Genomic DNA, 25,214 nt, shown 5'->3' on the forward strand with positions numbered 1-25,214 from the left:
TCCAGCGATGAAATGAGCACATTGAATAGACAAGTCAAAAAGCCTATTGACAGGCCAAGTTTAGCTACCATCTTCTCTTCTAAGATTTACGTTCCCCTGCTCACAGCACAGCTTCTGGGCTGCTCCACGCTCGCTTTTGGATGTTATTTTAGGTCGGCTCATCACATGGTTATAAAAGAATAATAATGACGTTAGCTGTTCATTCTGACCTTTACAATCATCAGATTTGAAATCAACAGTTGTTATGATCTAATTTCTAAGCACAGGATTTGATGTTACGATCCTGTGTGCCATAACCCAGGATGAGCGTTCATACAGAAGCCCAGGTCAGATGTCAAAAGCCAGAGCAGCCATGCTAACGGCAAACAAAATGTCAGCTAACATTATACAAGCTAGCAAGCCAACATATCAACATGCTAAGAGATTAATATTATCCCACCAAACATACTGCTAACCAAAAGCCAGAGCGACCAAGCTACCAGCAAACAACATGTCAGCTAGCATGCTACAAGTAAAACATGCCAACAAGCCAACATGTCAATGGTGTTGTTTTAGTGGCTTGTTTTAGGAACTTATTATGGCTCAATATCTTATTTCATGTTGCTGTGATAGCTGTGTAAAACAGACGACATTCCACTTTCTAACACGGATAATTGGGCTGACGTCTCATGGTAGTCTGGTGCCATTTTCCTCTTCAAATTTCCCTTGGTTTTCAAAACCACTGGGAGTCTTCTGTTGTCTTGTTTTAAAGCATATAGTCTAGTCTAGTCTTGTTTATTTATATAGCCCTTTATCGTAGTCACCTTGGGTGACATATCAGTTGAGGAGGAATTGAATGATGATCATCACAATTGATAATAATCTTGGCCTCAGGAGAAAATGCACCAGAGACACCAGAACTCTTGACTATGGGAAAACTCTGTTATTGTTTCCTTTGTTTTCTCCACATGAAGCAAGATCGTTTAGTGAGTTTTCTTTTCTTTTTTTTAACCTTTATTTATGCAGTGAGGGGTTTTGCTGAGCGTGCATACTGTTTCAGCTCCGCCCTGCATCACTTACACACATCCACACCACAGTCTTCTACTGCCAGTAGTCTCAACTGGAGCCACTGGTAGTTGCTTAAGGGCAACTCAACAGTAGCTGTAGTAGCTGAGTACTCACTCACTTCCCCTGCCAGTCCAGGAATTCAAACTGGAAACCTTCACCCTTGTGACATTACAGTGACTTGTGGTATTTTATGGTCCATGTCAGTGTGGCTGTCTTCCTGTTTCTCTGCTTTTACTCCCTCCGTCCACAGTCACAGTGCTTCCCAGGTAAATAAACCTGTCAACATGTATGAGTGCAGTGTTCTGCATCTTCGGTGGGTTTAGGGCAGCAGTGCAATGTCATCAGCAAAGTCAAGGTGCTCTAGCTGCTCCGCTGGAGAAGAAGAAGCACTGCTGCTCCAAGAAACATGACAAGCTAACTTTATTTAAATGTTTGTTTTTTCTCTGAAAAGTCTTAAATGTGCTTTGATATATTTCACTCCAGGCTTGGTTTAATATGAACTTGAAAGGCTAATCAAAAAGTGAAGGTATTGGATTTGAATGCAAAGGACTGCAACAGAATGCAGTGGAAAAATAGGATATAGATCAGTGTCTCTGAGGTAAATCTTACTTTATAAATCATTTCAAGAGATTAATTTGGTTGTTTAACATTAGAGTAGAATGGCATACAAAACTGAACACAACAGATCAACACTGCTAATTGCTGGAAAACATTGTCTTGCATGACATATCATCTCAGGTGATTATGCTAACTAATTGAATGTCAGCCAGTGCCATTGACATCTGACGTACTTATTAGTATACCATACTGTAATCAACATTATTGCAATAATTTGTAGGGTCTACAGCACTGGCAATCATATGCTGCAGTCTGTAGGCTCTATATTATTTAATCAAGTTCATTCTGCAATAGCCTCTTCAGTCCAAGTGAGTTGGCCATGCAATATACTAGTTCTTGACATAGTCTTTTCCTAGCCAAAAAGAAGTAGAACTTGTCTAAACTTAACAATGAAGTTAATTAACTGACCCTCCCAACCAGAGAGACTTGTAGCACAATCAGTCAGTAGGCAGGTGCTCAGTGTCTTGTCCAAGGACACTTTGAGAGGATGTGTGGCTGATGCCTGTATCGAACCTGTGAGCTTTCCTTCACTCTAACCAACAAGCCACCTTGTCTCCGTCTACAGCAAACCTACAAGCCCCTTTAGGAATCTAGTGCCTAATTATGAAATTATTGGAATATTATAGTGATACCATGCTGTGGGAGTTAAAAAATACCCTACAGTATGATAAGGCCATTACAACATCACTATTGAGTACCGCACACACTATAAGTCGCTGTATTATTGTGATTTTGTACAGTGAGGGCCTAAATGTAGCCTACACGTCCTGAACATTATGAAGACATTACAATAATCTCAGAACAATACTAGAATATAACGTCGCCTCTGACTGGCGGAATCGGTCTGTCCATCAAAGAGAGCGTCCAATCACGCGCAGGCTTACATGATGGGTGGATATTTTCACTATGTACAGTATGTTGCAAAAACTGTTGTGCTCATTTTATGGCTAAGGCTGTGAAACAGACCTAAACAACTAACTACTCGGTTACTACGTTGCTGCTAAGGGGTAAGTACCGTTAAACTACAATTTTACATTTTCCCCAACATTTTTTACCCGTTTATCAGTCGCTCAACACCCAGGAAGCTTATATCAAGTAGTCACTCAACTGAGGCAGACTGTAACCAACCTTTTCAGTATCTTCTTATCGGGGTTTTCTAACTAGGTAGCCCACACCTTTTCACTGACCTTTGTCAAGCGGACAGTGCTAAAAGATAAAGTTAAGTCAGGGATGATGTTCGCAACTACAGGCCAGTCAATGCTTGGGTATGAACACTTTGCAAGCCGGGGGAGGGGAGGGAGGAAGGGTGGCTGGGATATAGATGTGAATTTTTTTTTCCCACCTCGAGGAAAACGAAAGTGTTTCCAACACAGTATGTGACTGAACAAGTCTCTGTTTCTGGTGGAATTCACGCATTGTCGTGTTATTTTTGTGGGTTAAGGTCGTTTTGTGTCTCGCCTTCGCCGACGGTAACATTCATCATCCAGGGGAGAAGTAGTGTGTTGCTGTACCAGTGTCAAGCTACACAGAACAAACAAAGAGGACTTCCGGTCAAAACTTTCAAAGTAAAACTTTTAAAAGATGTTGCAACCTTATTTTTTTTTTTAGCAACACAAAGTTCCAACATGAAAATTAAGAACACATGTAAGGATGAACCTTGAGTAAATTAAAAACAAAAAGCAAAATGTCCTTTTCACAGTATAATTTCATGACCACAAAGGTCTGTTTAATATGGCATTTAAATAGAAAATATAGACGACTCGGAAGGATGTGTACTATCTTGGAATTTGAACTAAAGTTAGATCTATATGGGTTGTTGAATGCAGATACTGATATCTTTGGATTGAAGCTACTGACAGCAGATTTTGTGCCATTATGCAGTAGGCCTATGTTTAAATTTGATTATTTTCATGTTAGAATAATTAAGAAAAATTTAAAGTATTTAATATTCCCCAATATTACTGGCAGGGCAGTAAAGCCTCTGAAACAGCATTTAGACCATGGGATTTTAAAAGTATCCGCTGAAACTCATAATAATAATAATAATAACAATTCTTAAACATATTAATGCATGCTTGTGTGGAATCTAATAAGAATGTTGTATTACAATAAATTCAGGTTAAGGGTTCCCCAGAGAAGACCAATGTAGTATTGATCAATATACAATATGTAATCAAATAAATTAATCACATCCGTCATATCAGAGCAGATAACACATCAGGCCAATTATTAATGAAAGTGTTCTGAAACTGAAACCTACAACTGAAACCTACAGCAGTGGCACATCTATTTCTGAAGGCGATGGAATGAGAGCTTCCTTAACCTCAAGTGACACATTTTGCGTTTTTATTATGGAGAAAAATCGCCTTGCTTCCGGTCTCCGCCTGGCTAACTGTGTTTGACTTGACCCAACTGAGCTCAGTACAGCCAGTGCCGAACTGTTATGATGTGTCAATAAGTTAAAAAGGTGGACGCCACCGATGATGAGAGGCCCCCCCCGGCACTTGAGCTGGATATTAGAGGTATGTTTTGGCATCAAGGAGACCTTCATGACAGAGAACTTGTTTTTTATTGATTTTCCGTTAAAACCCGGTCGTTATTTTCGGAACCTCTCAGTCAGTCACTCTGAAAAATTGTTATTATCGCTGCTTTGGACATGATGTCCGCCTGCTGGCTCTTCCCCCTTGAATTTGTTTTTCCGTCGAGATTTCATCGATAACTTGTGCCACAGACTGTAAATTCTTTCTCCCGTGAATGCGTTGACCAAATTTTAATTCAGTCCTCTTTGAAATCGCTGTGTAAAATATATGGCAAAGCAACTGTTTCTCTGTGAGGTGGTATGACCCCCCCTTCCCTTCCTCTCCGCATTAAATGCATACAAGCCTGCGTTGTATCGAAACGAATAGTTGCAACAGCACGAACAAGTGCTTTAGTTACAGTTTCGTCAATATGTTTTGTCAGTAGCTTTTCAAGTATCTTCTGCGTGTTTGGAAACCATTGCATGTTATAGCCGTGACACGTCCAGTTAGCAGGCTGGAGTGCTAGCAAGCTAACTAGCTACTTTTATTCCTAGTAACACTGCTAGGAAATGGAGCTGCTGCTCAGCAAAACATTGCACACAGATGCATGTGCCTGGGCAGAAAATCCCCAGTTTAATTAATGAATGTGGATGTTTTTTTCCTCGGAGTGGGAGACGTTTCGACGACATTGTCATCGGAGAGTTTGACAGGAGTGAAATATCCCTACTACTGTACTGTACTTGGGTTTTCTCCTCCAAACCAAAGCAAGATGGACTCTCATTCGGCTTGTCTGTCTTGTCAGAGCCCAGATCGACATTTTGCACGGAGATGAAAATGTGAGCTTAGGGATAGGAGCATATTAGGTAGGCAAACGCATCGTTTATCCGTCAACCTCACAATTTTAGTGTTGTTATTCCGCCTAAAAAGCTCGATACAGTCGCTCAAGACTTCACTCTTAAGACAGTCAGGCAGTCCGATCGGGCATCAGCAGTTTTACCTGAAAACACAACTAAACCTCTGCGCAGCAATAGACTCACTGCAACTGTGCCTGCTGAATTGTAAGCTGTATAATGTTGCGTTAAATGCATCCAGTGGTCGTAGGTTTTGGCCTACATGCTTTGGTTTTGGCCAGAAGGGCGGATCGACTGCACGATTGAAATGATCAGTGATCAGATCAGACAAAATGTCCCACCGTAGTTTGAAGCCGCGGTCTTGTGCTATGCAGTGTCACTCACTAATGCTGTATGAAAGTTGCTTTGCTCACATTTCACTGCAGACTTGAGCTCATGTTGTGGGGAAATTGTTGCAGCGATGACAATGTAACGCTTGACTGAGAGCAGTGTCTTGTATTTTATAGGTCATCGTCATTGCATGACAAAGGCTGTGGCAGATTCATCCCCATCATTCATACAGCATTTCCATAGTTTTTTCTTGAGTAAGTATCCCTGTTTTCCACTCAGCATTCACAAACACAAACACTTCCGAGTCTTGTTTTCATCCTCTAGTTTGAATGTCTTCCAGATCAATAACTTAGTAGCTTGTTACAGTCACATAATCAAACATCATTCATTCATTGATTGCTTTGTGTTTATCTGACATGTCTCCAGAGGAAGTGCAACTATAGAGACGAAAACAAATACATGCACCTATATGATTACAATATACTGGCATGCTTAATTATTATTAAATTGTATTGCTGCTTTTTATATATGTAGAACATTAACATTTAGGTGTCTATAACATGAACTTATGCTAGTTTGAATATTTGCATATTTGTAGTTTCAGCAGAGAGACCTCAAACAGTAAAGTTGAATACAGTCTGCATCAAGGTGAAAAGAGGCTAGGCTGAATCTCATTTACTTCCCTGATTCATTCACAGTTTAGGAGTTTAGCTGACAATGTTATCCAGAGTGATTTACAATGAGTGCAACAGTAGAATATACTTTAATTCATTACAAGCCACCAAAGTAAAAAGTGCCAGGGTCAAAGCTACAGTGCCCAGACAACAGCAAATATTCCAGTGTCCCTAGAATATTTGCTTAAATAACTGCTTGATAAAGAAATAAAAGTGTACTAACGTCCTCATTCCTCAGGAGTCTGGTAATATGACAGGATCAAGGAAAGATTTCCATTTGTAACTCAATTTGTGTAACTCCTGAAATGGGAGACTGTAGCAGTTCTTCTGTGGGTAACTGACCACTTTCTGTTGTGACTTTGTTCCTGTTATCTTCTTCTGCAATGAAAACTTGCCAAGGAAGGCTCTAAAAGCACAGAGCCCGTTAATGATCTTGTGCAGCTCGTGTAGCGCCAAACAACCAACAGACAATAGCTTCCAGCCCATCGGTGAACAGCAATGTAATATTTTGTAGTACAGCAGCCCGATTTTTCACTACTTTTTTATCCTATTGCTCACATTTAAAACATTAGTTTTCTCAGACTCTCATTTTGGTCACTTGTAATTTTTTCCAAAATACACAGGTCCCCACCTGTCTATAGTGGCAGTTGGTGTACATTTCTTAGAGTTCAAACACTGAAACAAGGAAGCAACTTACTTTAGCAATTAGAGATCACCTGTCACATTGTCAGAGATTTGATGAGACTAAAACTAATCAACTACAAACTCATTGTTTGTACTAACAAAATAAGGTAAACAAGCTGCGGTTTGGTATTTATTTGCTGATCAAATCGTCAAACGCTCGTCGTATGTAGGGAAATTACATCACCAATCCCAAATACACAGTAGTTCAGTGATCTTGAACTGCTTTACAGCAGCAATGAAACATCCCATTGTGGTGAATGTATTTAAAGGCCATTATTTTGGTGGATATCCTTCCTTTGATTCCATTAGGGGGTGTACTCACATTTTCGACCATTTCTGATCATGTAAGCTGAGATATAATGTTAAAAGAGCAGTTATAGTCCAGTAAATAGTAAATCAGTGTTATAACTACTGTCCATAGCCAAGCAGCTCAGTCAAGATAATGGGGACATGTCAGTATTCCTTGCCAGCGACAGCAGGGTGCTCAGTGGTGGGTTTAAGATGTCTCTACTATCTCCAAAAAGTCAATAATAAAAATGTAATTCCGGGGGCAAATGGCAAGACATCCTCCTCACCACAAATTGCTATCACCATACATTCAGAGTAATTCTTATGCACATGAAGCCATGAACAGACAGATTGGCTGAAGAGACAATTGAAAGGAGGAATTATGTGATTTTTTTTACTAATTGCAATAATGTCTGATTCTGAGTTCAGCATCAGGAAAGGTTTTCCACATGAGCACCATCTCCTTTAATGATCGCGTAGTCTTTGGCAATCCCTATGAGGAATTCTGGACCACTGTATTTTATGTATGTTTATATTCATTATTATCAATGCATCTCATTGGTCTTTTTTAGCTGGTAAACCAGCTAAAAATGATCATTGTTTTGTTGCTCTGTTTCATGTTACACATGGGTCCTTCAGTAGTGGGGATCCTCCAAGGCGAGTTAAGTGAGAAAATTAGCATAGTAAATTAAGGCTAATGAAATCATGGTCAGTGGGGGGATAATTTGGCTTCTTCACTTGCTCCTTTGCTCCTGTTGTATCAAACGATATATAGACAGAAGTGGCAATTTGGAGATTTAAAGGGAAGGTTCAGGACTTTTTGATAATGATACCCAATCAAGCCTGCTTTAGGTTTAAAAATGTCGTAATTTGTGTTTCTAACACATTGGCACCAGCATTCTACTGCAAGTCAGTATGAAAGGAGACCATTACACTCTCAACATGACATACATCCTTTCAAACCGTTTCGGTACTTAGAATTTCTATTACTACAGCAGGAAGCAAATGAAGTGGTTCTGTGGTTCTGGGGTTCAATCCTTTTTGGAAAATATTTTGGTTAATGGTGGCAATGCAGTTAGGCACATTTGGATTGAATGTATTCCAGATCTGTATCGCAGATTATTACTTTTTGTGATCTTGGTCAAAAATGTAAAACGCTGTCTGCGATTAGGCTAACTGTTTTAAAAAATTCAGTATTGGAAGATTGGGGTGTGCTTACTTAACTTCTCCCATTGATTCAAACGCCACAACTATTGCAAACTGGTGGTAGGCGGGGCAGAATTGTAAAGCTAGTAAGACCCTTTAAGGCTGAAATGCTAGTTTCACAAACAATTTCACGCAAGTAAACAACACAACTGAAAACATTGTGTGTTGTGTTAAGAGATGACTTATAGAAAAAAATTGTATGGAAAGCTTTTTATATTTAGAGACCTTACATAGGCAAACCAATTCTGTTGTCCAAAGATGCTATTTAGGCATTGGTAGAACTCAAATTGTTGGTGGTGGATGTTAAGTGACAGCTAACCATTATGGAGATGAGGGAAAAACATGGTAACATTGGTCAGATCCTTTTTAAACATCGCAAGCAGTCCAGCGGCATGGTATGAAAAACATGAAATATTTTGGCAGTAATATTCATTTTGCAATTGTACAGGAATCCAAGTGACAAATATGCAGAGCAAAGTGAGCTGGATATGTGTATAAACTGTGAGGAAGGCCTTTCAAAATGAAAATATCTGTGCCATTGCGTCAGTTGATGTCATATTGCATATGACGCTAGGAGGTTATAATGTTTGTTATGTTGGAAGGTGTTATGTCTCTAGCATGTAACATCTCATAGGGAATTAAGTGGCCTGTTTAGAAAGAAAATACAATCTGGGGCAAAACAATGGGGTTTCAGCCCCACAGGCGTGGACCCCTAAATATAGCCACAAGTCGCAATTCTGGGGTTCATGCCAATGTTGCAAGGCCACAAATGTAAAGCTCTCAAGGGCCTAATGTTTTGTTGTTGTTTAAGTTCTAGCATGTTTTACAGTAATATGAATGTCCGTTACAGGTGTTTATAATAAGTTCCATACAGCCATCTTTTATAGCTGCATTACTGTGACTGGCCATGCACTGTTATGAAGTTTTGATCCTGTTTGATCAAATATCATTGGATTAGGACCAAAATTGGCATGTACTGTATAGTCCAAGTCATGGACCTGACATAATGTATGAACCAAAGTATCAAATTGAAACTTACTCTGTCAAGTTGTGTTAGTTATATGCTATTATATGACTCATATAACAATATACTGAAATTAAAACCTCAAATATAGTCTGTTAAGGAGCATGAGAAACAGATGTCAGTATTTTGTCCGCCACATTTATAGAGAAGGTTTTTTTTGCATTTGTAGTACCCCCCTATGTATATGTTGATTTATAAACACTTAAAGGGACAAAGTTAAATTAAAGTTGTACAAAGTTTCATGATGATTTGTCATATGTCCACTTTTGTGATAGGCCCCACCCTCTTACAAGTTAATTGGTTAATCACTAGCGAACAAAACAGAATAGTTGATTCAATGTGTACCTAACCAAACATCAGAAGAGACTGTTTATATCATATCTGCTCTGAAACCATCTTAGCCAGGTGAAACACTATGACTAGCTAGCAAGCTATTGTTGGCAGCCACATTTTTAATTTGTTTAATTTTTTCAACCGCTGTAGAACGTTTTCTTTTTTTCAGCAAACGATTCTCCATAGAAGTTCAGGGGCAGTGAACCTCCAACACTAGATTGTCTTGCCATCATCACCTCTAGCATCCAAGCTTTTTTCCTTAGCTCTTAACTTCGATAATTGCAAACATCGAAAATTACTTCTGGACAAGTGCGATCCAGAACAGAGAATCAAATACCATTTTATTACCCAGATGTACTGTTCCTTGTTTGTCGATGTCTTAGAGTTGGTGTTCAAAATGAAAGTAAGAAAGTGGTGCTGACTACAGGTATCCCCAATGGCCAATTTTGCCAGCTGACCATTCATGACTTTTTATAGAGGTATTTTCACTAGAAATGAGAATATTCTGGCAAAGTAAAATATCACTACAATGTGGAGAAATCACTAGCCACAGGCAGGTTCAAACCACACTGGAAAACTAAAGATTTAGGGTGTTGGGGTTTTGACAGTCACAGCAACATTTCAGTGGCCATTGAAATGTGTTTATATCCAATGTTGATGGATGGAAGTTGATGGATTCATATGAAATGGAGTGTGCACACTCTAAACGGGGGGAAATGGCTTGAAGCACATGGTGGGTGGATGTTGGTTGCCATCTTTGCATTGCATTCCCAGTGCATCCTTAGTTTAACCTTGATGTGGTCCTATGGTATGCCTATTTCTTTCATTTTTAGGCGCGGTAGTACCATGAAGGGTGGAGGAAGGGGTAAGGAGCCACCTGTTGTGGGGGAGGTCAGTGGCAAGCGCCCCAAACGCAAATGTCTGCAGTGGCACCCACTTCTCTCCAAAAAGGCGCTGGATTTCTCTGAGGAGGAAGAAGAGGAAGATGAAGAGGAGCTGGAGAAGGTGAGTGTGTTCCTACTCTGAATGCTCATTTACCACCTTGATCCATGCATTGAACAACAAAGCTTAGTTTGTCATACAGATCTATCAGCTCATCAGAGACATGCGACAGAACAACATAGTACACCATTGCAACGAAAGGCTTCTGAATTTGTTTCTCAGCAGCCGGTGCTGTGCAGCCAGGACCAGGGATCGCAGGTGCAATGCGGAGGGCCAGCGGAGGAAGTGGAGGAAGACTCGACTGAGCAGCGGGCTCGCCGGCCAATGAATGCCTTCCTCCTCTTCTGCAAACGCCACCGGTCCCTGGTGCGGCAGGAACACCCTCGCCTGGACAACCGCGGGGCCACCAAGATCCTGGCTGACTGGTGGGCTGTGCTGGAGCCCAAGGAGAAGCAGAAGTACACCGACATGGCCAAGGAGGTGAGCACTGCTCTCTGATTGGCAATGGCAGCCATACGCCACCGATGCCATTTCAACTTGGTTCAGTTTAATTTTCTTAAAGAGCTGGTGCGACTTCATTAGCACCAACCTCAGGCATTTGTACCAAACCGAACCACCACTTGTACCAAAGTGAAATATCACTTTAAGGTAAAAGCTGATCCAACTTGTTATGATAAAAGCAGCAAGGAAGAGACAAAGCAAGAGAGAAAAGTCCTGCTTACTTTTGTCTTTATTTAAATACCCTTCTGTTGAGAGCCAAAGATTTGGTTTGGTATCTTGCTGTGGGCAATCGACTTATTTGACTTTATTGACCTAGCACAATACTTAGTTACTTTGTAAGCAATTGAAATGGTACATTAAGATGACAACTTTGTTCTGCAGTTTTTCTCATTATGTGCATTGTGACAAAGGCTGACAGCTCGTTGACTAACTAGCAAAAACAGGAGTTGAGCTTAAAATTGAAGTAGCTATATACATGATGCCAGTTATGATCCATTGTTTTATTAAATAAAAATTGTCTTTTTTTATTGCATTTTGTATCATTGTATGTGCACATGTACAGTCTAGCAGACATTTATTTCTATATTCTACAGTGTTTATATACAAGTTTGTTTTTTTTCATCCCCATTTCCCCATCACCTTACCAGATTCTTTTCTTTTGCTTTTAACCATATTAATTGATCATTGCAAAATGAAAAAAAATCCTTTTGAAGAAGGGAAATGGGGTTTGATCAGCTTAAGTTGGCACATATGTTAGAAGTATAGTTTTCAGACTACCAAAAGGACTGGGACAACCAATATTGGTCTTTTGACTGCTCAAGAAATCCTGTGAAGAATAGAAGCAATTAGTTATCAACAGTTTGTTATCTTTTGCTTATAATAATATCAATTCTACATGGTCTTCTTTCAGTACAAGGACGCCTTCATGAAGGCAAACCCAGGCTACAAGTGGTGCCCGACCACCAACAAACCAGTAAAGAGCCCATCCTGCCAGCCAGTCAGCAACCCCCGCAAAAAAGTTTGGTCCTTCCCTTCCAACTCCTCCAAGGACTCTGCCACTGCCAAAAAAGTGCCCAAAACCGACAGCATGCCACAGTTAAACTTTGCCATGGCAGGTGTGTGCAAACGTGTCTTGGGAACATTTACAGTTGATTAGTTGTGTGTAATACAAGAACATGCAGGTATTTCTGTGTAACTCCTGTCTTTCCTCATCAGATCCTACAAAGATGGGAGGCCTTAGCATGCTGCTGTTGGCTGGGGAACATGCCCTCACTACCAGAGAGGTAGGTCACTGTTGGAAGCCACCCACAGGCCTTTCCTTGTAATGCACCAGCTCTCAGCTAGGTGTCCTCAAAGACTCATCAGTTAACATTTATATTTTCACCCAGATCCGTTCTGTGTAACAGTGACAAGATAAGATGTTCTTGGACAGAGGAGGACAGTCCATTGTTAGCTCTTGTCAGTTTTATCTACAGCACAAAAACTAACCAAATGTCTTATTTTCAATTAAATGAACTACTTGGAGTTTTTAGTATTTACAGACACTATGCTTTTGAATAAAAAAAAACAAAAAAAAAACAAGTATTGTATTTTTTGCTGATTTCTGCCAAAGACTATAGTGTGGCAAAGGTCATGAGGTTCATTCCTGACTAAATGGGCCAACTAACCTCCAGTACTGCATCCTTCTCTAGATCCCTTCCAGCACTCCTAAACCCAGTTTACCTGACACAGACGGCGAGGGGAAACCCTTTCCAGGGAATAAGGAAGAGGTGAGTTCTGAGGCTATATTTCTCTTCTTCCTGCATGCTATATACTTAAGAACGGTGTTCCCTCAAACAGTGGGTCGTGACCCAAAAGTGGGTCACAGGGCTGTTGTGACTGGATGAGGATATGTGCCAACACAAATAATCTAGCCAGGCTTTTAGTACAAAGCACCAGCATCTAAAACAAAATACCCAGCCCTGCACAAATTGGGCTACAGTATCCCACATTTCGTCTTGGAAGACACAAACCACATTATGTAAATATTGATCAAATGCATTGATCATCTTCACTTTGTTTTCATTAAAAGATTCTATAGTGTTATTCTGGTTTGCTTGCATCAGATCAGTGATTTGAAGGGTAATTGGTTGAATCCTCTTGCACTCAGCACTGATTTGTCATCTTTGAATTTTCTAATTCATAATAGAACTTTGATACAAGAGCCTGGCATAGCTTAATGTTGTGCACCCCATTTCCATCTATAGATATCGTCTGGAACCATACCGAAGAGAGTGCCTGACATTACTAAAAGCAGGGTCAAGTCTGCCCTTTCCTCACTGACCGAGGTACAGTTATATCTTAAGTCTGCAATTCTGCACTAGTTCCCATAATTTAGTTGCGTTCGCTGCTTACAGATAGGCATTCATTTTAAGATCATGCCTTTCCAAAATTGAAAGCTTATCCAGTTTACTATGGTTTGTGACAATATTGTTAGGCAGTGCATAGGCAAAGTTAATACTATTGCTGACACATGAACAAAGATGCCCCGATATCAAGATATTCCACCCAAGTTCCTCCAGTGACGAGACTGATTTATTGCCTCATAGATTGTTTGTTCAACCAAAATTGGCGTCATTTTATAGCAACAGTAACCATTCTGCACAAGCAAAGGTACTCATATATCCAGAAATTCTACCTGGGTGATATGAAAGTCACTTATTATATATGTATATAGTCACGTATTTTCCTATTCATTCTCAATGAAGCTGTACATCAGTGTAACATCACAGATTGAAGTATTAGACAAAGTCCTTTGTTTTGTTTCTGCCTGTAGTGGTCAGTAGTAAATGTGTAATAATACAAGTTCAACTATCCTAAGACAAAGGAAGAACCTATTTTAGTGGTGAAATTCAATGTCATACCAAAACCTTTTTCTGTTTCTCCTATGTAACAAAGCAGGTATCTTCACAGTCATCTCCGTCTATGGCACCAGAGGGAAAGCCATGCAGACAGTCCGCTCTCTTCCAGCTCGCTGAGGTAATGCATTATACAATCTATGTAGGGTGCACTTTGAACAATGAAATGCTTTTCAACAGTACAATATCAATTCATACTGTAGCTTCAAATTGAAATACCCATTTCACCTGATTGGATTTTAACATCAGTTATCCTTGTTTTTCATGTTAGATTGTAAAATTGTGAAGTTCTCAGAGTACTGCTGGTTTTCTGTGCTATCAGGTAGTTAATTGCATTCACCTGGCATCCCAGGTGTAAATCAGTCCCTGATTAGATGGCTGGAATGAAAACCAGCTGGGCTCTGAGGACCAGGATTGAGAACCACTGCTTTAGAGTATTGGGCCCCATACTTAACAGTGAATTTTATAGCTCAAACAGTAAAAATGACTGCATTATAAGCATTGAAATTAAGTGTGTACTGTAATAATTAGCAGTGTTGTAGAAGTACCAGAACCCTGTGAATGTCATTGACTGCCATGCAGTTTAGACCTCCAAGACTAAAACGATAGCAGCTTCAGCATCTGCAGTGTTGATCGGCTGTCCATACTGAGTAGTAGGGCCCGCCATTTGAATGGACTTGCCAGGGAACAAATTTACAGAGTTATAAATAACGTAAGTCTATGAAGCATATTGTCAGCATACTTTATAGCTAAGAGAGTGAAAGTGAAAATCAACTTACCACCCTGAATCGTTCGCATTTTGAATTGGATTTCTGGTGTGAAAATTGACTTGAATATAAAACGAATATAAGTCCGATCACAGAATCATTTTACATGCCCAGTATGCTTGATACCCCTAGCGATATGAAATTGGAGCAGTTTTTCAGTATGAAATTTGAACAGGTTGCAGTGTACTCCCATTTTTTAGTATGGTTAGTTTTTAGTGTACAGTAGGTACAGTAAAGTATGTAGCACATAGACTTAAACAAAAAACTATTTAAAAGTTTAAAGTGCATTGACCATTTATTTAACAGTTCTGGCTAAAATGAAATGTGACATTAGCAATAACTTATATCTGTATGATTTGGTTGGACACCAAAAAAATGCCGCTTGAAACTCATAGGTCTCTAACTATGAACTAATTGCAGTTGCACAATTTGTTTTAGGTTACATTTTGGTGTCTTTAACCAGAAGATGACCCACAGGTAGCTAGCATGTCAGATATCATGCTTAAACCAATTGTCACCGGTGGCAGTTAAAGGCTAGCAAATGTGTTTGTGATCTGGCTCCACTTTCGTATTCATTTGTTTGACCTAGATTTTGAATTGTGTTTTGTAAGATGTGCTTAGCCTCTGAAGCTGGGAAGATGGAGACGGTGACATCGCAGCCACCGGACAGCTCCTCCACAGCCTCTGTCCAAGAAGCCACAGTCAAGGCAGAGATCAAGGAGGAGACAGGAGACACCCATGACCATCCTCCCTCCCCTCACACATCACCTCTCTTACCCTCCTCCTCCTCTTCGTCTTCTACCTCCACTGATGCCATTCCCCCACAACCTGGCAGCCAAAATGCACGTGTCAAAAAGAAGAGCAAGAAAAAAGAGGTGGCCAAGTCAAGTGATAAAGATGAGATCCCTTGCTCAGCCAAGAAGATCATCAAGAAATCTGATCATGCAGAATCAGACCTGGACAGTGTCTTCTGTACTATTGAGGCAGTGGCCAAAGGGGCCTGGAAGGACACCGAGGAGAAGCCCAAGAAGAAGATCCACAGCAGCGCTGGTGGTGGAAACTCCGGCTTGCCCAAAAAGAAGAGTAAGCCCAAAGTCAAGAGCCCTCTCAAAGAAAAAGATGAAGAGATGGAGGAGGACCATGGGCACGATGGGCAGGATGGCTCCTCTGAGGTGGAGATGAAGGAGGAGACGACAGACGACATCCCTAAGAATGAGGAAGAAGAAGCAGGTATCGGAAGCACAGACCTAGAGGGCAGCATGACAGAGCCCCATCACTCCCCCTCCAGTCCTCCGCATGATAAGCTCAAAGATGAAGAGATGGGGAAGGAGAGGCCGAATGAAGCAGAGTCCAGCACAGAGAGCCGTGGTTCCAGGAAGTCAGAGAGGAGCTGCAAAGGTGCCTTGTATAAGACCCTGGTTTCCGAGGGAATGCTGACTTCTCTGAGAGCCAACATTGACCGAGGTATCCATCTTGATTCAAGGGAAAATTGGTTCATAAAAGTAGGCAGCATCATCCATTTGTATTAAGTTTGTGTGTTATGACAAGTAATCAACAGTGAATTTATTTGCCCACTACTGCAATTTCCAGAGATGAAAGTTGTTGAAAGTACAAGTGTATTTCATTAGTTAATCAATTTTCCTTTCTGAATTGGTGGCCATATGTTTCCAGGTAAAAGAGGTGCTTTCCGTGCATCTGACCATGATGCAAACTGGAGTGACGACAGCTGGACTGTTTCTCAAATGGGACCTAATAACCCCAAGAAGCTGAAAAAGTCCAAGTCCAAAGATGAATCTTCACAGGGGTTGGTCATTTTTCTTATTTGTATCTGTTTTGTTGTTTTCTGTACACTGTAGTTTTACAGCAGTAATTTTACAGCATAATGTTAAAGAACAGTGACTTTCTTACTGTTGGTTTCTTTTTCTGTGTTTTTTTTTTCTTTTTACAGACATACTTAATGTGTATAACGTACCATGTAAATGTCCTGATAGAGATCAGAAATATTTGCAATCAATGTACAAACAACATGCAGTATATTGCTAGTCTATGATTTATTAGTAACCCAACTCTTCGAGTTCTGATTGCATTTCTTAGATTTTTAGATGCACTGCTGTTTACTCGTCATGCTCATACGGTCAATCACAAGTTGGTTAGTCTAGTTTAACTGATCGTATATCAGTTTATACATCATATCAAACGGCGAACAAAATCTTGTAGTTGAGTCAAGATAAACTATGGACAACTGAAATGGAAAATATGTAGCAAACCTGAGTTAGTGAACAGATGCTATATTGTATCAGATGGGAGGTGGTTTGGATGCTCTCAGTGCTTTCCCTGTCTGGGGAATAAAGTACTTTATTGATCCCATACGGAAATTCTCTTTTTCTCTTACTCTGGTCTACAGGGAGGTCAGAGGTCAGGGTCAGATACAGAACAGCACCTCTAGAGCTGGTAGGGATTGAGTGTCTTGCTCAAGGACACTTCAGCAGGGTGGATGCTTGCTGACAGTGGGGCTTGAACTTGTGTCTGCTGGTTAAAGGATGATCTCTATAAGAACTAGGCCGCCCTATTGAGTCTTCTCAGCTGTTTCAGGACATACATCCATTGCTGAGCCTTCTTGTGGGTGTTTATGCTGTCTTCCCATTTCAGTGTATCGGTGATGGTGTTGCTCAAGTACAAGTAACAATGCCATTTATTGTGCTGAGGGAAATTCAGTTTGGCAGCACAGAACATTGCAGTGTTCATACACAACATTCAACACATTCACTTGTTAACAACATTCAGTTCAATTATCAGTGCGGTGAGTCTGGGGCTGTCAATGTATGGGAATACTGCTGCCACCTCCAGTTAGTCTTTAAGCATTTTATCAGATATGTCAATGTACACAATGCACAAATAAAGCCTTACAACTATTCATAATTAGATATTCATATCAGAATAGTGATTTTCTCTATTTCCACCTCTTTGTGTTGACTTTGTTTTGAGGAATGCCTTTTTATATTCATAGGCTCTGAGAAAGACTTTTTACTTGCTGACATATCACACCATGCCTCAGCCTCTGCATCAGGACTGTAAATAATTAAAGAGATTTATCTGTCATGATAGTGAATTTCCTGTTATGCAGTTCCTGTTTTTGATTATCTTTTTTGTGAGGTGGGATGTTTTTATAAGCCCCTTAGCTGCACACTCTTTATTGTTGTCTCTTCTGTGTTTTAACATTGTTATATGCTCAAATATATAAACTGTAAACTCTACTTGTCAGCCTAGGGAAACTGGAGGAAGAGTTTGAGAAGAAGTTCAACAGCCTGCCACAGTATAGCCCAATGACGTTTGACAAGAAGAGCACTGCTGTGGCAAAGAAGAAGAAACCCGACAGCTCTGCTGCACAAGAAGAAGCCCCGAAAGCCCCAAAAGGTGAGGAAAAAGCATAGCTGGAAGATTTCTCCAGTGTATAAACATAATGACTGTTCTTTAATATCCTTTCATCCCATCCATGGCCCACTCTGCACTTGTTTGTAGAGTCATGTTTTTCACAGCTTCTGTTATTCAAAACCTGTTCTCTCTTTGTTAAATCAAAAACATTTTGACTCCATAACATGGCATTCCCATGCTCTTTTTTTCTTTGTTTTTTTACTATATCAGGGCCATCTCCATCTCAGAAAAAGACTTCATTCCACAAGATTGTTAGGAAGCACAAACACAAAAAGGAGAAACCAGGTGATGTGGAAAAAGGTGAACTAGAATGTCGATGTTTGTGCATTATAGTAGAGATGTGAATGTTTTCATATTGAACACATTCAACAGTAACTGATTACACATAATGTCATTATTCAAGGTGATTGTTTAAGGTGAGTTTTGCTGTATATTCTCCAACAGTTATGTCACAGTTTATATGATAAACAATTTATATATTTTTTATTTTATATTGTTATCCAGTTTGTTAAAAACAGAACTTGAATTACAGAATTTATCTTACCGTGAAGAAGAGGACATGTTTAAATTCTTCATTAAGATTTTGCTGTTAAGGCCATTGTGCATACAAGATATTTTTTCCTGTGGTTACATAGCACATCAATAGTAAAGAGACAAATGAGGAACTGTTTAGAAAATTTAAACCTGGTTGTCGCACCATTGATTTTCATTACTGTGAATGTGAATGTGCATGGGCCAACTCATCCAAATCATCTTGATCCAGAGCATCATTTTGATGAACCTTTACTCCACAGCAGTGGTGCAGAGTGATTCCACCATGCCGGATTCAGCTTCCAAAGCCAAATCATGTGCCCCCATTGCCACAATGTGCCCAGATGCCCAGGGCACCGCTAGTATTGAGATGCTAGTTGGTAGCCAGAAGAGGAAGGCTAGGAAGAGCAAGATCACCCACTTGGTGCGCACAGCTGATGGCAGTGTGTCTCCGGCTGAGGGTGAGGAATGAACCTGTTTTGGCCTGCATCAGGCACTGGATCTTTAAGCTTACAATGGAAGAGTTTCATGCCAAATAATGCTATATTATATTTATAGTTCTCAAAAAGGTTAGCACTTTGTAGGCAAAGTTCTTAAAATACCAAATACCTTACATGTTATTCCATAATTTGTCTTACTTTTGTGTCCACAGACTGACATGTAACATGAAAGATGGAATGTTTTTCTTGCCATGCTAATGCCATACTTTACTGCTGTCGCTGAGACTTGTAATGTTTTTTGTTACAGAAGACAAAACTAGGGACCTGAACCAGGAACAGGATGAGAAGCCATTACCCCAACAGAATTTATGCAATGAAAAAGGGTGCTACAGTACTCCCAGACCAGAGGAAGCGGAGAGGAGCCCCATACCGCAAGAGCTGCCTGCTTTCTTCAGCTTGGCAGCGCTCGCCGAGGTAGCAGCCATGGAAAATGTTCACAGGTAGAGACTCAGCCCAGCTTTCACACTATATTGTTATAATACTGTAATAATGTCCTTCTATAGGCCAGTTCATAAATCAATAGTAAGTGATTGATAAACAATAAATACAAGAAATAATATGCTGTAGAAATATTCTTCAGCATATTACTGACAATAGTTTGCCTACAAAGTGACAAAAGTTTTGGTGACAAGCAAGGACTTGCTTTGTATTCTTGCCCAGCCTTGGGCATGTTAATCTCAGAATTTAAATAAATGTTTCACATGGGGCCCTAATCCTCTTCTGTATCTACTGTATATTCACACTATTTCACTTTTGTCCATGTCATGTGATCCGCTCTTAAAAGTCTAACTTTTCTCAACTTTTGAAAGCACTCCGCTCTGCCTAAAATCACACCAGGTGCAACATTTTTTTCAAAGCGGACTCTTGTCATCCGCCTAGTAGCCGCTCCCCTTTGGATTTAGGAATTGGCAATTTGAAAAACAGCAGAATGGTGTGAACACACTATAAGCCCTGTCTTTGTGTCCTGTTTCAGAGGCCAGCGAGGCTTAGCTGAGAGTCAGAAGAAAGACCTCGCCCAGACTCCAGTCCTCATCTCCTGCGCCGATCAGTGAAACGCAGTTGCTGTTATGAGAAGCCACAACATGGACGTAGGCGCCTGAGCTTCACGTTCCTCGATGTTGTAACCCTACGCTTGAAGGGAGATTTGAGCAGGAAGCTTCGGACAGACTCCACCTCCCCCCCTTGTGGTGAATTTGCTTGAGCTCTGGTTTCTGGTGGGGGGAACGAGATCCTCCCCTCTTCCCTGCTCCTCACCATCTCAGTGTTCTCCCGAAGCCTCGCTTTGGTTAGGAGGAGGATGCCTTTCTGATCTCCTCTCACCCCCTTAGACGCTCCGGCAGGGCCTGTGGAAGAACCAAGCTGTCCCCCAGTGCATGGCTTCCCTTATAGAGATGGTTGTCATGGGTTTATCGTATATCCTTTCGTCACATAGAGGCCATTTTTAAGGTCACGTCTTGCAATTTAAAATAGCATTTTAGGTAGGGAAAAAAAAAAACCCAACACAGCATTCGTTTTATACAAGAACACAGCTTTCTGTCACCTTTTTACCTCACACACACCTACTGAAAGAGTTCCCTCCACCTCCGGTAGAATACCTCTATATTTGAATAGCTCTTATCTTGTGGCTCCCTTCCATTCCTTCCAGCTTCAACCCAAAATGACTTTAACCAGGGTAAATGATCATGACAGATAGGCTTCCATTACCTACATCTCACTTAGTGTTTCCATGTGGTACACTAACTCGGTGTACTCAAATTATGAAGAAATCAAGGCTAAGTATTTAATATCTACCTTGACTTGCTATGATAGAAAGTGCTACTGTAAAACGGTATGTGGTAGCTCCAGTATAATCACTTTAGACTGAAGGTGTAAGAGTAGACCTGTGTACACCCTTGCGTTTGAACCAGAGTTCACTCTAGCTAAGGGTATTTTGTTTGTTTTCGGTTATTATATTTTAGTAGTTGGTTCACAACGTCCATGTCAAGTTTATGAGATGGTTGGTCTGCTTAAAAGCCGCTTCTTGTGATAGGAAAGTAGTGTGTGGGTGAAAAAATGATTCAGATATAGCCTTAACCCTCCCACTTAGACCCTCATGCCACCACAAAGCCCTCGACCAGCCTCTTGCTCAATGCCATCACAGTTCTGAAATCGGTTGAAACATTTTTGAATAGTGAAATGCAGTTTGTGTCGATACTTGATCTTATTGCAGTTTGCGTAGCAGTTAGAAAGGCTAATTCCTTGTGTGCGACTTGTTTTCATGAGATAGTGTTTTTTTTTTTTTTTTGTTTATTACACAAACACTGCACTAATTTGTAGCTGAAGTATGAGTGGTTCTTGGTAGGCTAGTAAAATGCCTTGTCTTCACTGGCCACAGTTTAGCCATGTCAGAGCCCGTCTTGCTCACAGTTGTAGTTGGTGATTCTAAATATCAGCAGCATTCAGTTTTACTGAATTGCTATTTGTCTCATAAAATTATCAATTTTGAGAAGAGTAACAATGAAATTCAGTTTTCTATTGTTTGACTGTTCTCTTGCTTGTGTGCTGAAATGAAACGTTGATCCGATGTGTACAAGTTGCGGGCTAATCAGGCCATACCATACTACGACTAGTCCAAACCCGGTTGAACAGACCTAATGGAGACGAGGCATTAGATAATGTTTCCCTCATTTGTTCCCTATCGGCCTTTTGAGATTTTATTGCCAAGTAATGGTCCACTCATAGGCCATGAGAAATCATTTTGCTTTTTAAAAATATTTATATTTAGATGCGACTTGGTGTTGTTCTTGCTTTTAGCTTTGTTTTCTCGCTGCGTGGTCAGAGTCATTCCGTTTCCAGATCTCTCTCCTGGCCGTACTTTTGTTTACAGTGTGTTAGCGGTAGTGGTGAGGAAAAGTAAGGACTGAAGCGTCTGTGAGTAAGCTGCAGGTTTGTCGTCTTCCCGCGGGTTGGAACTAGCTGGAAAGAGCTGCCGCAGGCTAAGTCAGACTGTGGGCAGCAGATACAGTGTGTATCACAAGCTACTTAGACTCCCCAACAAAAGCCCAATAACCCCAGGATGTTGCCATCATGCTACAAATAGCCTTCTGTTCCTCTGTGTAGACCAATGCTTGATTTATCGCAAATTTTAGATTCAATCATGTTTTTAGTTGGTTTTTTTTAGGGTTTTTTTCTACTCGATTCCTCTTCTGTTAAGGTGTTGTGTGCATTTCTGATGCTCTTTTTAACTAGGTAGGATTTCCTCTTTCTTTATTAACTTCAGTGGTCTTTCCTGAGGTCAGGTTTACTGGATTAAGACTGTTGTCAAAAAAGAACAAGCTCATACACGATGAATGCATCAATGCTTACCTGCTAAGCGAATAGGCACTGAGATAAAAAGCACCGTCTCTAGATAGTGAGCTCGTCTTTTCTCCTCTGGAAGTGTGTGTTTGACTGCGACTGCATCGCCATTTCTTGGTTATGTGTTAAGTGTGCTTCGCGGACTCTTAGCGTCAGGACAGACAAACAAGATATGGGTCTGAGAGAGCTCTTGCCTCTTGAAATAGAGTATTTATTCTGAACCAAGGCATTGTTACATGGTAAAAATGTTTTGCTTGCATAGGCCCTTGTGTACAAATAGTGCAGAACATGCATTGATGCTATATGATTCCTCTCTAAATTTGACGGTAAAAGCTAACAAACTAACCACAAGCCAGTGTTTCCCAGTTAAGCTTAAGGGAAACAGAATATGCTTTAAGATAATCCTAATAGTATATATATATTTTTTCAGATATGAGAGAAAGTTACATTAAGGATGATATCATCCAAGCAGTAAACTGTATAGTTCTTCCACTGGTGGACATCAGTGTAGTTCTTTGCAAAGACAAAGAAATTGTCTTCCCCCAAAAGAGAGATATATTTGCTTATAGCAAGTGAGTTTATTGACATTTGCCAAAGAAAAGGGAAAGTTATCTTCAAATGGAAATCCTGTAAAAAGACAAAAAAGACAAAAAATAAAGTTAGCATAACAGTTGCACTGCATTTTTTTAGGTGTATAAATCTTCAGGTAACATGATATCAGCACAACTAATCCTGTGTATCTAATGGGTTTTCCTTGGTGTTTGAACCCAGAGTTGGAACGGTGTGCAACAAAAGGGCACCACTCAATGCCTCTTTTAATATACAGTATTTGCACCTTATGACCCAAACCAAAACGATCATGATCTTTAAAGAAAATATATAATTTTTACCCCATCTATGGAAATTATGCATTTTAACTATTATATATATGCTAGAATCCAGTCAATAACAAACCCACACATCTACGAAACAGCCATAATACTATCATTTCCCCCTCCCCTCACTTTTTCTATCTAGAAAATGCTTCTATAAAGTTGAAATTCCTATATTAGTTACCTAAATGACTATAAATAATACCCTTTTGTGCTAGTACTGTCTTCTTGAATGTAATCATTTTGTACCTGTATTTTTCTAATTCCAATTCAGTCTTGATTGTACTGTATGTATGCGATGGTATACTGTTCCTAGGTGCATAGTTCCTTACAACCAACAATTCTCATGACAAGATAGCTGCTGCGCTGCAAACTCATTGGAAATGTGTGGAGGTTTCAAGTCCAAAGGACTTAACGTGTGAGCATCCATTAGACTGATGATTGAGAGATTCTTATAATTTCAACGGCGGGACGACGGCTTCCCCCCGGTTTGCTCTTTCTTTTTCCTTTTCTTTGCAGTCAAAGTGAAACTCTGTTCAGGACAGTTAAAACAACAGGGACACTCCTGCAATCAAATAGATCAATTGAATGCTTGGATTTCAACTTATTTATTACTATTCCTTTTTTATAGGTTTAGTCGAATAAAAAAAAAAAAAACAATGAAATATACAACTGAATATGCATCCATTTATACATAAACCTGTATAAGATTATGTACCCTTTACTGGAATGTAGATCATGGCTTCCTTTTGTTTTTTGTGAAGAAGAGGTTAGCCAGATCTTTTAAGTCTATTTCCTCCGATAGTTTGTACAACATGTGTTCAATCTAATTTATGTTAATAGTAATCATCATGACAGGTATGTTTTTTGATTGTTACAGCCCAGTTGTTAAATGCAGCCTTGCCTTACTGGAACCCCTGCTTAGTGAGGGATCCCTTAGCCATCGCCCTCAGCCCCCCCACCCCCCACCCACCCCACCCACGACTCCTATGTCATAACACTGTTTGCTGATGCAACTATTATTCCTTTTACACTTTCTGCTGACGCAACTATTACTTCTTGAACACCTATTAAAATAACATCTATTAAATCTGTGCATCTGTGTGAACGGCTTTTCTTCATTGGTGATGATGATGATATTGATAAACTTTTTGTCTCCATTGGGTCGCTATTCCCTCGGACCGGTGTGATGGTAGAAGCCCTCAAATGGCTTTGTACATCTCTTGTGGAAGAAGTCCAGGCTGCTTCTTAAACACACACACACACCCACACACACATCAGCCCTTTGTCTATAATTGATTAAAATAAGGCTTCTACTCCTATTGTTTGCTGGTAAGGCTGTTTTATCTGTGTGACCTACATACACCAGATTCTCTGTTTCTGCCTCTACTGCCCAGAAATGGCTAGCAAGTTAATTTTCATAATGTGAATTTCAGTTGTTTCTATTGTACAAATAGCTCATTGTGCTAAGGAAATTTTTAAGTGTTAATAATTACTGATATTGTTCAATGCTTGATATCAGTCATTTGGCAATGAAATACTGAAAATGTATCTTTACCTCTGGAGCAATCCACATTCTCTCATTTGCTTTACCTTTGTTCCTAATAGGCTATTCCTTGTTGCACAAACCATACAGTCCAAACAGAACACTTGAGAGTTGATGACTACAGTATGATAGATATAAGACTATAGCTACAATTTCATATAGACAAAATACATTTAGAATTTGGACCATCTATATGGAATTCTCACCAGCTAATTTGACTTCAAAAATGAGCAGATTGGCGGATTTGATGTATCTCTGGATTGGATGCTTTAAATGAAGACAACTACGACTAAGTATGTACTTTTGCCGATAAGCC

At 40.0% G+C, this 25,214-nt stretch overlaps 1 protein-coding gene across 5 annotated transcripts; it reads left to right on the forward strand.

Annotated features, from left to right (window-relative positions):
- Positions 1 to 2,607: 2,607 nt before the first annotated feature.
- Positions 2,608 to 24,428, forward strand: LOC139658390 (HMG box transcription factor BBX). 5 transcript variants are annotated; one of them, XM_071536522.1, is made up of 16 exons: positions 2,608 to 2,672; positions 5,542 to 5,619; positions 10,408 to 10,579; positions 10,739 to 10,996; positions 11,928 to 12,132; positions 12,233 to 12,300; positions 12,709 to 12,786; positions 13,264 to 13,344; positions 13,955 to 14,035; positions 15,293 to 16,145; positions 16,353 to 16,485; positions 17,944 to 18,095; positions 18,324 to 18,413; positions 18,911 to 19,105; positions 19,392 to 19,584; positions 20,118 to 24,428. In XM_071536522.1, the coding sequence occupies exons 3-16, from the start codon at positions 10,421 to 10,423 to the stop codon at positions 20,194 to 20,196; spliced, it is 2,625 nt and encodes an 874-aa protein (XP_071392623.1). In that variant the 5' UTR covers positions 2,608 to 2,672; positions 5,542 to 5,619; positions 10,408 to 10,420; the 3' UTR covers positions 20,197 to 24,428. The 5 variants fall into 5 exon arrangements, with proteins under 5 accessions (XP_071392623.1, XP_071392622.1, XP_071392626.1 ...); XM_071536521.1 differs by lacking the exon at positions 2,608 to 2,672 and adding an exon at positions 4,077 to 4,187; XM_071536525.1 differs by lacking the exon at positions 2,608 to 2,672 and adding an exon at positions 4,077 to 4,187 and having other exon boundaries at positions 18,324 to 18,398; positions 18,908 to 19,105.
- The last annotated feature ends 786 nt before the right edge of the window (positions 24,429 to 25,214 follow it).

The sequence above is a fragment of the Centroberyx affinis genome, unplaced genomic scaffold (assembly GCF_046629955.1).
Source record: "Centroberyx affinis isolate AG114_WGS23_722 - 3 ecotype Tasmania unplaced genomic scaffold, CSIRO-AGI_Caff_v1 ptg002886l_1, whole genome shotgun sequence".
Classification (NCBI taxonomy): domain Eukaryota; kingdom Metazoa; phylum Chordata; class Actinopteri; order Beryciformes; family Berycidae; genus Centroberyx; species Centroberyx affinis.